The following is a 13,449-nucleotide window of genomic DNA, read 5'->3' on the forward strand; positions in this document are numbered from 1 at the left end:
TTCAACAGAGTTCAAGCATCATTAATGCTGTTTCAGAAAAGCTACACATACTCAAGGCAAATAAAAATAATGGAGTACACTTTCCTAGTATGGTATGTAACTACACTTCCTTGGGCCTAATGAATTTGCCTGTAGTAACAAACCAGTTAACAAAAAAGAAGAAAAGTCAATTAACCAGAGAATGAGGGTATCACTGAAAGTGAAAGTGTTAGTTGCTCAGTTGTGTCTGACTCTTTGTGACCCCATGGACTGCAGCCTGCCAGGCTCCTCTGTCCATGGGATTCTCCAGGCAGGAATACTGGAGTGGGTTGCCATTCCCTTCTCCAGGGGATCTTTCCAACTCAGGGATTGAACCTGGGTCTCCTGCATTGCAGGCAGATTCTTTACTGGTAGTCTGAGCCACCATGAAAGCCCAATGAGGGTGTCACTAGTGACTATTTGATACCCTTGAGTTCTGGTTGGACAGTAGCCTGTCTCAGCACTCTATAATACCATCAGGATATTCAATTTCTCCATTCAACATTATATAGTGGCTGTTTCTTCAAATCTTGACACCTGATGTAAATGAAAAGCTTTAGGTTCTGCTGGATCACCATCTATAATATACAGAACAGAGTGCTGATTAAAGTAGAAGAGGACCACTCTCCGGGTCCTCTAAATACCACATTTCGAGGTAGCTGAGTGGCTGACTTGGAAGATAGAGTGATGGACAATGACTTTCCTGCAGACAGCATGCAGGGATGCAGCCTGCCATGGGGCTTGGTGCCCATGAAGGCCAATCTCAGCCTTCCTTTCAGCTGTGGACACAGTGTGAACTGCTGGCCCCAACTAGAGGTCTTGCCAACAGCCCTGGCTTCCTGATTATGAGAAGGGTAGAGTAAAAGGATGTGGAGGCAGAAATGACAAAACTGTTAGAAAAAAAAAATAGCTCAAGATTTGCATTATATTAAGGCAAACCTATCATTTGCTGAATAACTACCGTGTATCTAGTGTTTCACTAGTTCTATAGGTGGTCTTAAATCCCCACAATGTTCATTTCTATTTTACGGAGACAGAAATCAAGACTTAGAGTAACTCTCACAATGTTACACAGCTTAGAGGTTGTCAGGAATTTTGTCAAGGTGTGATGCCAAGGTCGATTTTCTTCTTATTCTACCATGATTCCTCTTCGAAGTTATCTTTGAATATCATAAAATTCCATCATAAATTACATCATTATGTATTACAATGTAAGTACTATAGGACTAATAACCATTTCAATATCCATCATCATTATTAACATAAAGTTATGAATTGACATTTCTAATTCATTTCTAATTCTAACAATTTCCTAAAATGTTTTATGCCCTTTAATCAACCCCCGGACTTGTTTAGTAATCACTGGTAAAGATTTCTGTGAAATGTCAATTATAATCTATAGGCAGAAGATGTGACTAAGTTCCATACCCCATAAGGGAACTGATACCCTACTTACTTGGTTCCCCCCTTCAAATAAAGAGCATTAAAAATCCCAGTAGCATCTACAAAGCAAACATGGGTACCTGTGCTTGCTGCAGTCCTGGATACTGGGGGAGCTGAGGGGAGGGCCGTGCCTGAGCAGCAAAGAGAGCAGCCTGGTCCCCTGGCTGGCCCTGGAAAACAAAGCCAAGGCGGCTCTTGATCATAACAGCAAGGGTGTGATTCGAGCTCTTGGTTCATAACCCCAAAAACCCATGACACCAAACCTTACGTGAGAACAGCACTTGCAGATTCCAAATGGTGTTAAATACTATTTCTCATCAATTTCCTATTGACACTAGAGATTGTCACACTTACTATTTCTTCCAAAGAAGACTACAGCTATCCCAGATGATAAGACATACATACACACAAGTCAAAATATTCAATGGTCTGCTCATCAGAGAGAATCTGAGACAGCTTTCCTGTACACTCCAGGATACAAAGGCCCCTTTAGAGTAAAAGGCATGAGTTTCTTAAGTGTGAAATCTGAAACCACATACTTGCCTCATCCTGTGCCCATCGATTAAGAGAACACGTGGTACATACATACATACAAATGGCATATACATCTTCATGACTTTTTAATGATATTCCTTCAGAGGGACCTAAAAATTGCCTATTTAGCCAAGTATGCAAGGGAAGAATTTGGTTATCTTTTATGACTCTAATAACCAATAGAACCAATTAAATTTTATAATAAGTTAGTATCAAATGCAATTCTAACCAACTGCAATATAAAATAAAACCAATTAACATCTGTTCACCAGCCTTAATTTAATACATGTTTTCGCCTGGGGAAACTATATTCCTAAAAGCAGCTATATGTATTTTGTTTTGGCAGCAGAAGCCACTTCACAGAAGTGTGCAGTATTAATCATAGAAAGAGGACTAACTTCTGACCATCCCTTGGTTTTCTCCAGGACTTACTAATTATAAAGAAATAGGATTTATTCTAGGATATTTTAGTATCATTTTATATTCTAGATGTTCTCATTTTTTTTAAAGTGTTAAAATATAGTAATGTAAAACCAATTTTAATGTTCTTGGAAAGAAGCACAGATATTTCTGGCAGGAAAAAAAGGTATAAACATTTAGCTTAAGAGGGAAAACACCAACACTTATTAGGCACCTATTATATGCCAGGGACTAGGCTTCTTATTCATATCTCCATTTTCTCACAGGAACTCTGCAGGGAGGGAACTTAGTCCCCATTTTCTTCAGGTACGAAAAGTCAGGCTCAGAGAGCCTAGGCAGCTTAGCAAACTCACCCGGTTAAACATGGCCAAGCCCTTAGCGCCTACGTGAGCCTGCCTCCAGAGCCCAGGGTTTTCTCCATGATGATAAGATGCCTTCATATGTGATATCAAGAATGAAAATACTTAAAATTTCATCTGGTGCTTATTCTTTAAGGACATATAGCCTCTTAAATTCACCCCAATAAGAAAACAAAAGGATAATCTTTATTAAGACTTGTTAGTGAGATTCTGAAATGAATGCATACATCAGATGGTGAAGCATTTTTCTCTGATCCCCACATATAAAATCACTTGAGGGCAGTTAAGAAACTTTGGCCTCTCCTAAGGTGACTGACCACACATACATGGACCAAACATAAATTTCTGAAAGTATCTACTATGGTATCTATATATAACAGCTTCAACAAGAATGTAACATTCCAGTGTGGGTACCATGATGATACTCTGAGATTCTAGCTGATTAATTTACTAAGTGTAATTATATCTCTATTTGCTTATTGTTGTTCAGTCGCTGAGTCGTGTCTGACTTTTGCGACACCATGAACTGCAGCATGCCAAGCTTCCTTGTCTTTCACGGTCTTGTGGAGTTTGCTCAGACTCATGTCCATTGTATCAATGATGCCATCCAACCATCTCATCCTCTGTTGCCTCTTTCTCCTCCTGCCCTCAGTCTTTCCCAGCATCAGGGTCTTTTCCAATGAGTCAGCTCTTCACATCAGCTGGCCAAAGTATTGGAGCTTAAGCTTCAGCATCAGTCAGCCAGTGAATATTCAAGGTTGATTTCCTTTGGGATTGACTGGTTTGATCTCTTTTCTGTCCAAGGGAATCTCAAGAGTCTCCTCCAGCACCACAATTCAAAAGCATCAACTCTTCGGCGTTCAACCTTCATTGTCCAACTCTCACATCCATACATAACTACTAGAAAAACCACAGCTTGGGCTAGATAGACCTTTGTCGGCAAAGTGATGTCTCTGCTTTATAATACACTGTCGAGGTCTGTCACAACTTTTCTTCCAAGGAGCAAGCATCTTTTAATTTTGTTACTGCAGTCTCCGCCTGCAGTGACTCTGGAGCCCAAGAAAAAAATCTGTCACTGCTTCCACAGAAAAATACCCCAAGCTCCCTAGTCTAGGAGAGCACATGTCAGGGCAGTGTGGCCATCCAGAGCATACAAGGATCACCCTGACCTATCCAAGTAGCGCTCAATCCTCCAAACACTAAGCCAGGGAGTCATTAAATCAACCAGATCTTTACATGACAGTTCTCGAATCTGCTCGCTCACAGCATCATCCAAAGTCCCTGAAACATACTGCTGTGCTTCTTAGTGGGGACAACATATGTAAATTATCACTTTTACACAAGAAAAGAACAAAAAATTATTTATGTGAGCTAGAACCTTGAGATTCCTAAGTGGTCTAAAATGCCCATGCCCTTTTTTGGCTTGGAGGTAAACAAGATAAGATCTACAGATCTTTTCTAGCTCTTCACTCTTCCTTTGCTTCCTAAAGAATCTTATAAAAGAAACTGACTTACATGTGGGGGGACAGAAGGACCAAAACACTAACAGGGTAAGTATCTGAGTTACTGGGCAACATTCTTTTATTGACAAATAGTTGAGACTGTGGACATTTAAGAAATATGTATTGTAAACTATTTCCATTTTTAAAATCATAAAATTAACATTCAAGAAAAAGCATTGTAACTTTGAAAACAAAGCAAGAAGGGGTAAAAAATTTCTATAATTCATGCATTCTTCAGTGAACCACTTTTAGTCCAAAGGTAAACTGCTTATTTATAAATAGACTGTGTTTCTTCCCAATGCTATTTTTTGCCCAACTCACTCCTTAAGTGCAGGAGGTACGGGTTCTAACATTCAATAGTCTCCCTGAGCAAATCACAAATACGTCACATCAGCCAGCACTCCCTAAGGGCTTTATAGTCCTATTTGCCCTGATCGAAAAATATCCCTCTTTTTCCAAACTGAAATGACCTCCTGCTGTTATCTGGTTTCTCCCAGAATAATGCCAGGAACAAATTACTTCAATTTGTAGAGATATTCAATCTGTTGAGTAAAGAATAGACAACCAAGAAGTTGTTTAGTAACTTTTGTTGTTTTTGTTGTTGTTCAGCCGCTCAGTTGCGTCTGACTCTTTGAGACCCCCAGACTGCAGCGCGCCAGGCTTCCCTGTCCTTCACTATCTCTTGGAGTTTAACTTAAAAAGATGCTGAATGAGGACCAATCCTCCAATGTGGGAATAAGAGAACTAGAAACTGGAAGTTAGTAAAAGTCTTAAAATATTAATAGGATGGTTTGGCTGCATTCAGGAAGGGGATGCATTCATATGCATTCATATGCATATGCATTCATAACGTATCGTCCAAACCGGTGGGACAGGCCAGGGGAGCAGAGCAGAGACCACTCCTGGCAAATCAGGACTTAGGCTCACCTTTGTCACATGCAATCCATTTATCTGCTATTTTCGGAAAACTATCTAGGCTTTATTTCATTAAAACAAGATCAGTTCCTAGCACTGTATCTGGCATATAGTAAGTGCTCAATAAATATCTATTGAGGAAATCTAAGATTTAATTTAGTTTATCTGCTAAAGAAGAGATCCAGAGGTAAATTGAGATTTATATCTCAGCATAAATTAGTTTACCAAGTGCTTTCAAGTGCCCCATGTTTTTGAGTATCATCTTTTGTTTTAAAAACTCACTCTAATGATTTCTTCTTTCGTTTTATTAGTACCTAGAGAGTAGTAGCTCAACTGCCCTCTCCTTCCGCTTAACTGAAACAATCAGAGGCAACATTAACTTCACGCTTTTGTGAGTGTAAAGGGCAGTTCAGGAGGCTGGTTTCTGATGGAGCATTTGTGTCTAGTCAGGTGCCACACTGTGGTCTGGCTTCAGCTCCCCTGGCTCAGGTACCCAAGTTACAAGTGCCAAGGGAGTAAGAAACAGTTAACTGGGCAATTCTGACAGCTACATGAACCCATCTCTACCCTGAGACCCAAGGTTAATTCCCACAAGATAAATTTACCTTCTAAATTCCTACAAGGTAAATTCCTACCATGTTTGTTTTTAAACACTTTGCTTTAGGTTTGGCTCTGGATAAGAAATAGCAATCTATTTTATTTTCTAAAATTTCCACTTCGTAAAAACTTTTTAAACAGCTGTGCTGTTCAATAATGACTCTTCTTCCTGGCCTGTATAAGATTAAGCCTCTCTCTTACTGCTTTATTTTTAATTAGACAAGAGAGTATCTGAGCTCAGACAGACGTAGGCTGAAAACCTCCTGCGTGACTGGAAACGAATGAATGCAGTAGGTTTAACATTTGTGATAAATCATCCTCAAAGACTATTTTCAATCTTCTGGGTCTTCTTCTTTTCATTACTTCACTCTGAGTCAACTGAGAAAATGTGAGGCTTTCTTTCTACAAGAGAATTGGTTATGACTTCAATTAGCAGGCAGTAAGCATTACAATCAGCAGCACTTCAGGATCAGGAAACTTCTCTCCACTCAATTCACTAGTAATGATATTTTCAAATTCCTATTTAGTAACTTGCCAATACTATTTAAGGGTTGTAAGGAGAGAGAAGTGTTGTACCTAAAAACCACAGCCAGATTTTATGACTCTGAAAATGCTGTTCTGTGTTTCTGAAAATGCTGATTTAGGAATAATAATAATAAAGGTCACCCACTGAGAACCAGTGGGTAATGTTTCAAACTACTTGTTTGGAAGGTCCTGAGTAACGGTGTCCAAGGTTAAACAACAAATGGTGTGAACTAAAAGCTTTGGCATCACATTACATGGGTATATTTTGATTGCAGACAAAGATACATAGAAAATTCTTTAATTAAAAGAGGTCTTGCTGACCATTGTGCTTGATTCTTTCATAAAGCTTTCACATCAAATATAACTCAGTTGGTGATCAATTAACAGTAACATTAACTACTGGCACAAAGAGGTTCATTTTGAAATAAACACACTTCAATAATAAACCTAAACAACAATAAACAACTGTTAGTGTGCTCATAAATGATGACTAGAGCATATTGATTAGTTGAATAATGCGTTCATTAAACTTCTAATATTGGAGACTATTAAAGAAAGATAAGAATAGTGAAATGACAGCAAAGATGTATACACACGTTTCCATTTATTTGAATGAATATGTAGGTTATATATAACTCTTTAACTTTAAATACTTGATGAATAAAATATTTTGTCTATTTTTTAAAAAGTAAAATCAATGATAAATGCAAATTATATTGTTTAAATTACATTATCATCTGAACAATAATTGCCCTACAGCAAACATAAACTATATGCAAGTATTTTAAAATCTGATAGTTTAATTCAAGTTTTTAAACAAACAGAAACTTTGCTTGCTCTCTGTATACTACAAATCTCAGGAAAAACTGATAGAAAAATTGTTTTCAGAAAAGTCTGCAAACTTTCCTCTGCCTAAAGAACAATTAATGAAATTGCCTACATGGCAGTATTTCATCACCTAAATATTGTCAAAGTTGTATTTGCAGTTAAGGATATTTTCACCAATGTACAGAAAATGTTACCCATTAAATTCGTAGTGAAACAAGTTGACTTACATTCACATCTGAGATGTGTGCTCTGTTTTATTCTAATGCTTCTTGGGTTTATGTTGTGGGTTGGCTACCTGATATAAAAACCTATAAGTAATTTAATGCAAAACATGCATTCTTAGCTAGCCCAGGCAAAGCAGTAGAGATGAGGTCTTATGACATGCATGCACAAGACCTATGCTCAAAAAAAAAAAAAAATCTTCTCCATACCGGAAAGAAAACAGAGATGATGGGTTCTGTTGAGAATTTAGGAAGAACCAGTGAGTGGGATGTGATGAGTAGGGCATTGTCATAACCACAGTTTTCATTATCTTGCATTGGCCTATGAGTCAGCATGCCATGCGTTCCTCCACTAATGATGTTGAGTTACCACAGAGAGAAGCAAGAGCTCAGGAATAGATGGGTTTGAAAGTGGGACTGAGATGATGGTGCACGAACTTGCCTATGTTCCCAAGCCCAGGACACAATCGTTCACTGGTTTCTATACCATACACATATATGATGGGAAGCACGAGGCAATCAAAGGGGACAACTTCCAGAAATAAATTCTGTTGAAGTGAACATGGGCAATGCATTCATGATTTTGTGTCATGGTTTCAAACATAAACCAAGTGAGTAACAGTGAAATGAAGACTGTAATTATTACCAGCTATAGAGGAATAACCTGCTTCTCATTTTGATGTTCAAAGAGTAATGCTATAAACGTTTACTTAATTTAAAAAAAAAAAGAAAGAAAGAAAGAAAAGAAAGTATAAGGAATGACAGCAGGGGTGTTACCATTATGTTGTCAAAGTCTTCCAGAAGGGAGACAGCAGAGTTACAGAAGTCCTACAGAAAGGGGACAGCAAGAAAACGGCAGACAATACAGATAAGATTTTTTAGCCTAATGATGTGGGTAGCCAAAACACATAAGAATCAGTTCATCTCAAAACAATATTTCAGGGAGTCAAGACTTAAAACCCCAGGCCCTAAGATAGGTTATATTAATTTATATGCCAAACAATATCACCATGGGCTGGGACACAAATAACATGACAACAGTCACGTAACGGAGTAGTACCACAACCTGGAGGTTAAATGGGGACAGACAGGAAGTAGAGAAGCGATCAGAACCAGATAACTTCCCAAAACAAAAGGATGCTGGGCCCCCCAGTGTAAGCCAAAGAGTGCCTGAGACTTTCCCAGCCCAGAATCAGGGGAGAAGAGCTCAGGACATTTGGGTCACATGAAACAGATGAGACATTAAGTGAACAAGTCATGTATTATTAGAGGAGGTCATTAGATTGCTCTATTGCCAGTAAATGCAAATGAAAACAGAGCATCACTTTAACCACACATTCAATCAACCAAAATAGACAAGAACTATTTACAGTGTTCTAGTGTTTACACGCTAACAAGGAATCTAATTTATTAATAAAAAGGAAACTCCATGCTGGGGGAAAAAATATTCCTCTTTTTCAAGTCAATGATTTCCTTGCTTAATCATTTTTATAAATAGATTCTAAGTGACATTTTGTTTGAGATATTAAAGTTTTTCTGTTCACTGAGGTTTAGAAATAGCGATGACATAAAATATTCACAACCTTAATTGAAAAAAAAGCAGTTTACTATAATAAGAACTAGAAATAACAGGAGGAATTTCCCAAGCAAATAATACCTATTCTCACCATTTTAGGGGTAAGTACATAATTCATTGTATCTATTCATTTGTCTTATATCCAACTCTATCACCTTTATATGAGTGGTTCACTTTCTATCCCCTTACCCCTATCTTCATTCCATTCATAAAAATCAAGCTGTGTACACTATCTTCAGGATCATTATATTTGCACAATCATAATTTCATCAAATTACTTCCTCATCATCCAAGTAAATAGAGAAATACCAGCTATTAAGTAATAAGCAGAGCATTCACTTTTCTGGACACAGTTTCCACCCTAGGAACAAAGTGATAGCTGTTAGGGCATATTTACTAGCTCAGTGGGTTTTGTTTTCATAAGCTCATTTTTGTCACTGAGATGTATAAAAATCATAGTCTCTGAGTAAGTTCATGAAGGATTCGTGTCAAAACTCAAGATTTGTTTCAATAAGATTGATCTGCATACCTTTACCAAATAAGAACCAAATTATTTTGAAATATGTTCAAATTATACAATCTGATAAATTGCAGAAGGGAAAATTTAAATAGCTAGTAGAGTTATAAAACATGCCTAACCTCACAGGTAATCAGAAAGTGCAAATTAAAATGTCATAATACAATATCATTTCAGCAGCTCTGAGTGAGAAAATTAAAGGTTAATCAAAGTTTAGTGAAGATGCGGAGAAAGTAAAACACTCATTTATAACTGATGGGAATCACTACCACTTTGGAAATTAAATCTCCACTTCTACTTCCACATACATACCCTGAAACTCTGCACAAACAGAAGTGTACAAAAATGTTTACTGTAGCATGGTTAACAGTAACAAAAAATTGGAAATAACTTAAATGATCATTAACAGAATGGATAAATGTTAACACTCATAATGAAACAGCACCTGAGCAGACAAGCAAATAAAATCAAGTAAGTATAACAAAGTAGATATAATTCAAAATTAGTCAACATTAAAGATACAAAACAATACAATAATACCTATGTGAGGCCATAAATCTGAAGGTGATATTATATAATGTTTGTATCAATGGATGCAAAAATAAGTAGCAAAAATATAAAAACATTAATAAGAAAGAGAAACACAAATTCATGATAATGACTACATCTTTACAGGAAAGAAAGGAAATGGCAGGAAACCAGGGGCCTCATCCATGTCTATCGCATTTATGTTAAAAAAAAAAAAAATCTAGAGCAAATGTGGCAGAACATTATTATTTAATAAAATTAGGTGGTAAGTATACAAGTGTTTGCTCTATTATCTAACCTTGTATGTTTGAGAGACACTGCTAGAGAGTGAGGAGGAGTGAAAGATCAGAGGAAGGAAACATACACCAAGGTGATACCACATCCGTAAGGGAGATCAGTTACCAGATAAAAAGGATGCTGCTTAACTTAAATGGGCTCTATCAATCCGAGAGGCCTGTTTTCAGGATGTTACAGGGTCACTTCTGCCAAGGTGCTAACAACTCTGGAAGGCTCTGACTGACTCAATGTTCTTTCATTAAAATCTTAGAAGGGTGTCAGTTGCCATTATTGCGGGGAGCCCCATCCCCTTGCTGGCGACCCGGACTCCCTGCAGAGAGCGCTGTGCTGGTGCGGGGGCCTGTTGAATCCCTCTCTCCTCCACACAGTTTCTGGGAGGGTCTCCAAGCCTTCTCTTGAGCCCAGCCATGCTTGCCGGCAGGGGCAGGTGATAATAAGACTTTCTGTAAGGCGCTGCACTCTTCAGTTCTTATCCAACGCCAACATGAGAACAAGCAAACCAAGTGCCAATTTCAGGATATCCAAGTAACCATATGCTATAACTGAGCACATCATTTTTGCCTGGCAGAAATCCTCCTCTTTAATGTCACGAATATCCTTAGGACTCATTATTTACAGCCAGCAGTGAATTGCTTTCTTCCAAATCTGCTCAATCAAATTAAGATAAACATAACTTCTGTCTATCTTTCACTGGACTCTCAAACTCTCTAGCATTATTCCAAAGAACACAAGAGGACTGTGTACACTGAAAAGGAGAAATCAGGATTAAGTGATATCGTAAATCAAGGTAGAAAATTAGGTCCTCTTCCTGTGTCAAAGCTTAAAATTCCCTTCAAAACCCTCTTCCCTAAAAGGTTGATATGGTGGGGGTGGGGAAGGTAGGTATCTCCTATCAGAAGACAAATATGAGAAATAATAAAAAGGTAACTGGAAAACAATTTAAGCAGAATTTGGCATTATTATAACCAAAATTCTATATTTTACAATAGTTTCTCATGGAATATGTGGGAAATAAAATACAACAGTAATACTTTTAATAGTGAAATTGGAATCACTGTTCTAAAGTTTGTATCACAGAATTTAGATCGTAAAAACATAATGCTCCAAGAAGCCAAAATGACTATTAGGAAAACTAAACAATGTTTCTTTTTCTTGGTCTCTTCTACTGGTTTCCACTAAGTACCAGTCATAATAGGACAATGAATGTAATTATGCAAGTAAAGCATTGGATGTACATTTATTTTTAGTCCTTAACATATTTAAGAAAATAAAGATCATTTTTATGGGGCAAGGATTTCCTCTGAAATAATACAACCATAAAATAATATTAATAAAACAGTAACATGAAGTATAGCACCTGACATTTTTTGAGAACACACTATAAGGTAGCCACTGTTCTGAGGGCTGTTACACACGTTAAATCATTAATTTCACAAGAAGCCTATGAAGCAAGTGTCATATTAGCTCCATTTTATAGATGAGCCTCTGGAGCAGAAAGATGACAGAAATCATGACACTGGGTCTCATTTCAATAAGGGACACTGAGTAAGGAATGGAGGGAGAGCATTTTTACTTTACTGGATGAAGACTGTAACTGGGAAAAATAAAAACAAGTTTCCTTGCCAAAACATCTTTATGCATGTCAATATGCACTAAAGCCATAAGAAAATACATTTGATTATAATAAGTCATTACATCAAATAATTTGATTAACAATATCTAACAACATCCATGTTATTGTATATTTAGCACCATTTTTCTAGCACTAGTGTTAATATACAACACTATTAATATATTCCTGAGGAAATGTAAGATGGTTCATAACAGAAAACTGCATGACCAACTGAAGCTGATATATTCAGCCTCTGAAGCAGAATCAGTTACTTTATAATGGGACTCTAGTTTTCCTCATGCACCATCTAAGGCTAGAGATTCCATTACAGATCAACTCTCTCCATTAGATGGAAAGAGGCTAGGATGACTCTGCCAGGTCTGAGCCATATCTGGAATTCAAGAGCTTGGGCCTTCTCTGCCCCATCTATGTTTTCAAAACAAGCATAGCAGAGGTTACTGTTGAGAAGAGTTTCTGGAAGCACTCAAAGGAAGAGCTACAAGATGAATTTGTGGATAAAAATCACATTGCTAAGGATTAAGGTTGCTAAAGATGCTCCAGGGTTGGAATTCCCTGGTGGTCCAGTGGTTAAGAATCTACCTGCCAACGTGAGACATGGGTTCTATCCTTGGTCCATAAAGATCCCACATGTCATGGAGCAACTAAGTCAGCATGCCACAGCTACCAAGTCCGCTCCTCCTGAAGCCTGTGCTCTGCAACAAGAGAGGCCACTGCAGTGAGAAGCCAGTGCACTGCAACTAGAGAGCAGCCTCTGCTCGCTGCAACAAAGACTCAGCACAGTCAACATAAATAAATATTTGTTTCAGGGTTCTGGAAATAGCTGCTCAAAATATGAATTCATTCAACAAACATCTCATAGATTTCTACCCTCTGCTCAGTAAATGAAATGATACAAGTATTATAAAGACCCAATGTTTGAGCTAAGAAGAGAGGGTCAGCTAGCTAGAGGGGTGGGGGGTAGGGTGTCATTGTACAGCCAGCCGAAAGAGCAGTCACATCCAAGGTTTGGAGGAACCGGTTAGTCTTTCAAAGGATCTGTCACAATACTAAGATCAATTTTGAAAGCTAAGATACTTTGAAATTCTCCATCAAGCTTGTTGGATTTCTGTAATTAGGAAATTGGTAAGATAAGGAGGAAAATGATACCTATTTCATCTTCTCTAAAAGAAGCCAAAAACTGAGAAAGGAAAAAAAACACAAGTTTTAAACAGCTAGAGAGAATCACATTTTGTGTATGCATTTAAATTGAGAAAATGTTGCTGCCAAAATCAGAATCAACTTTTCTTACTATGAAGCACATAGGTCAGTACTTACTAGAAAACAGCTAATTGCATCAAGAATAAAATATGAAAACAATGTATCAATATCACTTATATTCCATATAATTCTACCTTTTTAAAGATTACATGAAAATTTGTTTTCTGCCACAATACCATATGTAGCTAGAGTCTATGTATATTAATCCATGATCTACTGGGAGAAAGAAAAGGTGCTAACATTTCCCTCAGAACCTCTTTGGTGCAGGCGTTCTAGAAA

The 13,449-nt window shown here is 37.5% G+C and overlaps 1 protein-coding gene across 7 annotated transcripts in view; it reads right to left on the bottom strand.

The window, feature by feature from the left end:
- MED12L (mediator complex subunit 12L) overlaps positions 1-13,449 on the bottom strand; it is a 506,270-nt gene that overhangs the window by 17,267 nt on the left and 475,554 nt on the right. For all 7 annotated transcript variants that reach the window (XM_070768376.1, XM_070768473.1, XM_070768425.1 and 4 more), the window contains one exon: positions 1,542-1,631. In XM_070768376.1, the coding sequence (XP_070624477.1) occupies positions 1,542-1,631 (90 nt within the window). The remainder of the gene's footprint in view (positions 1-1,541; positions 1,632-13,449) is intronic.

The sequence above is a fragment of the Bos indicus genome, chromosome 1 (assembly GCF_029378745.1).
Source record: "Bos indicus isolate NIAB-ARS_2022 breed Sahiwal x Tharparkar chromosome 1, NIAB-ARS_B.indTharparkar_mat_pri_1.0, whole genome shotgun sequence".
Lineage (NCBI taxonomy): Eukaryota > Metazoa > Chordata > Mammalia > Artiodactyla > Bovidae > Bos > Bos indicus.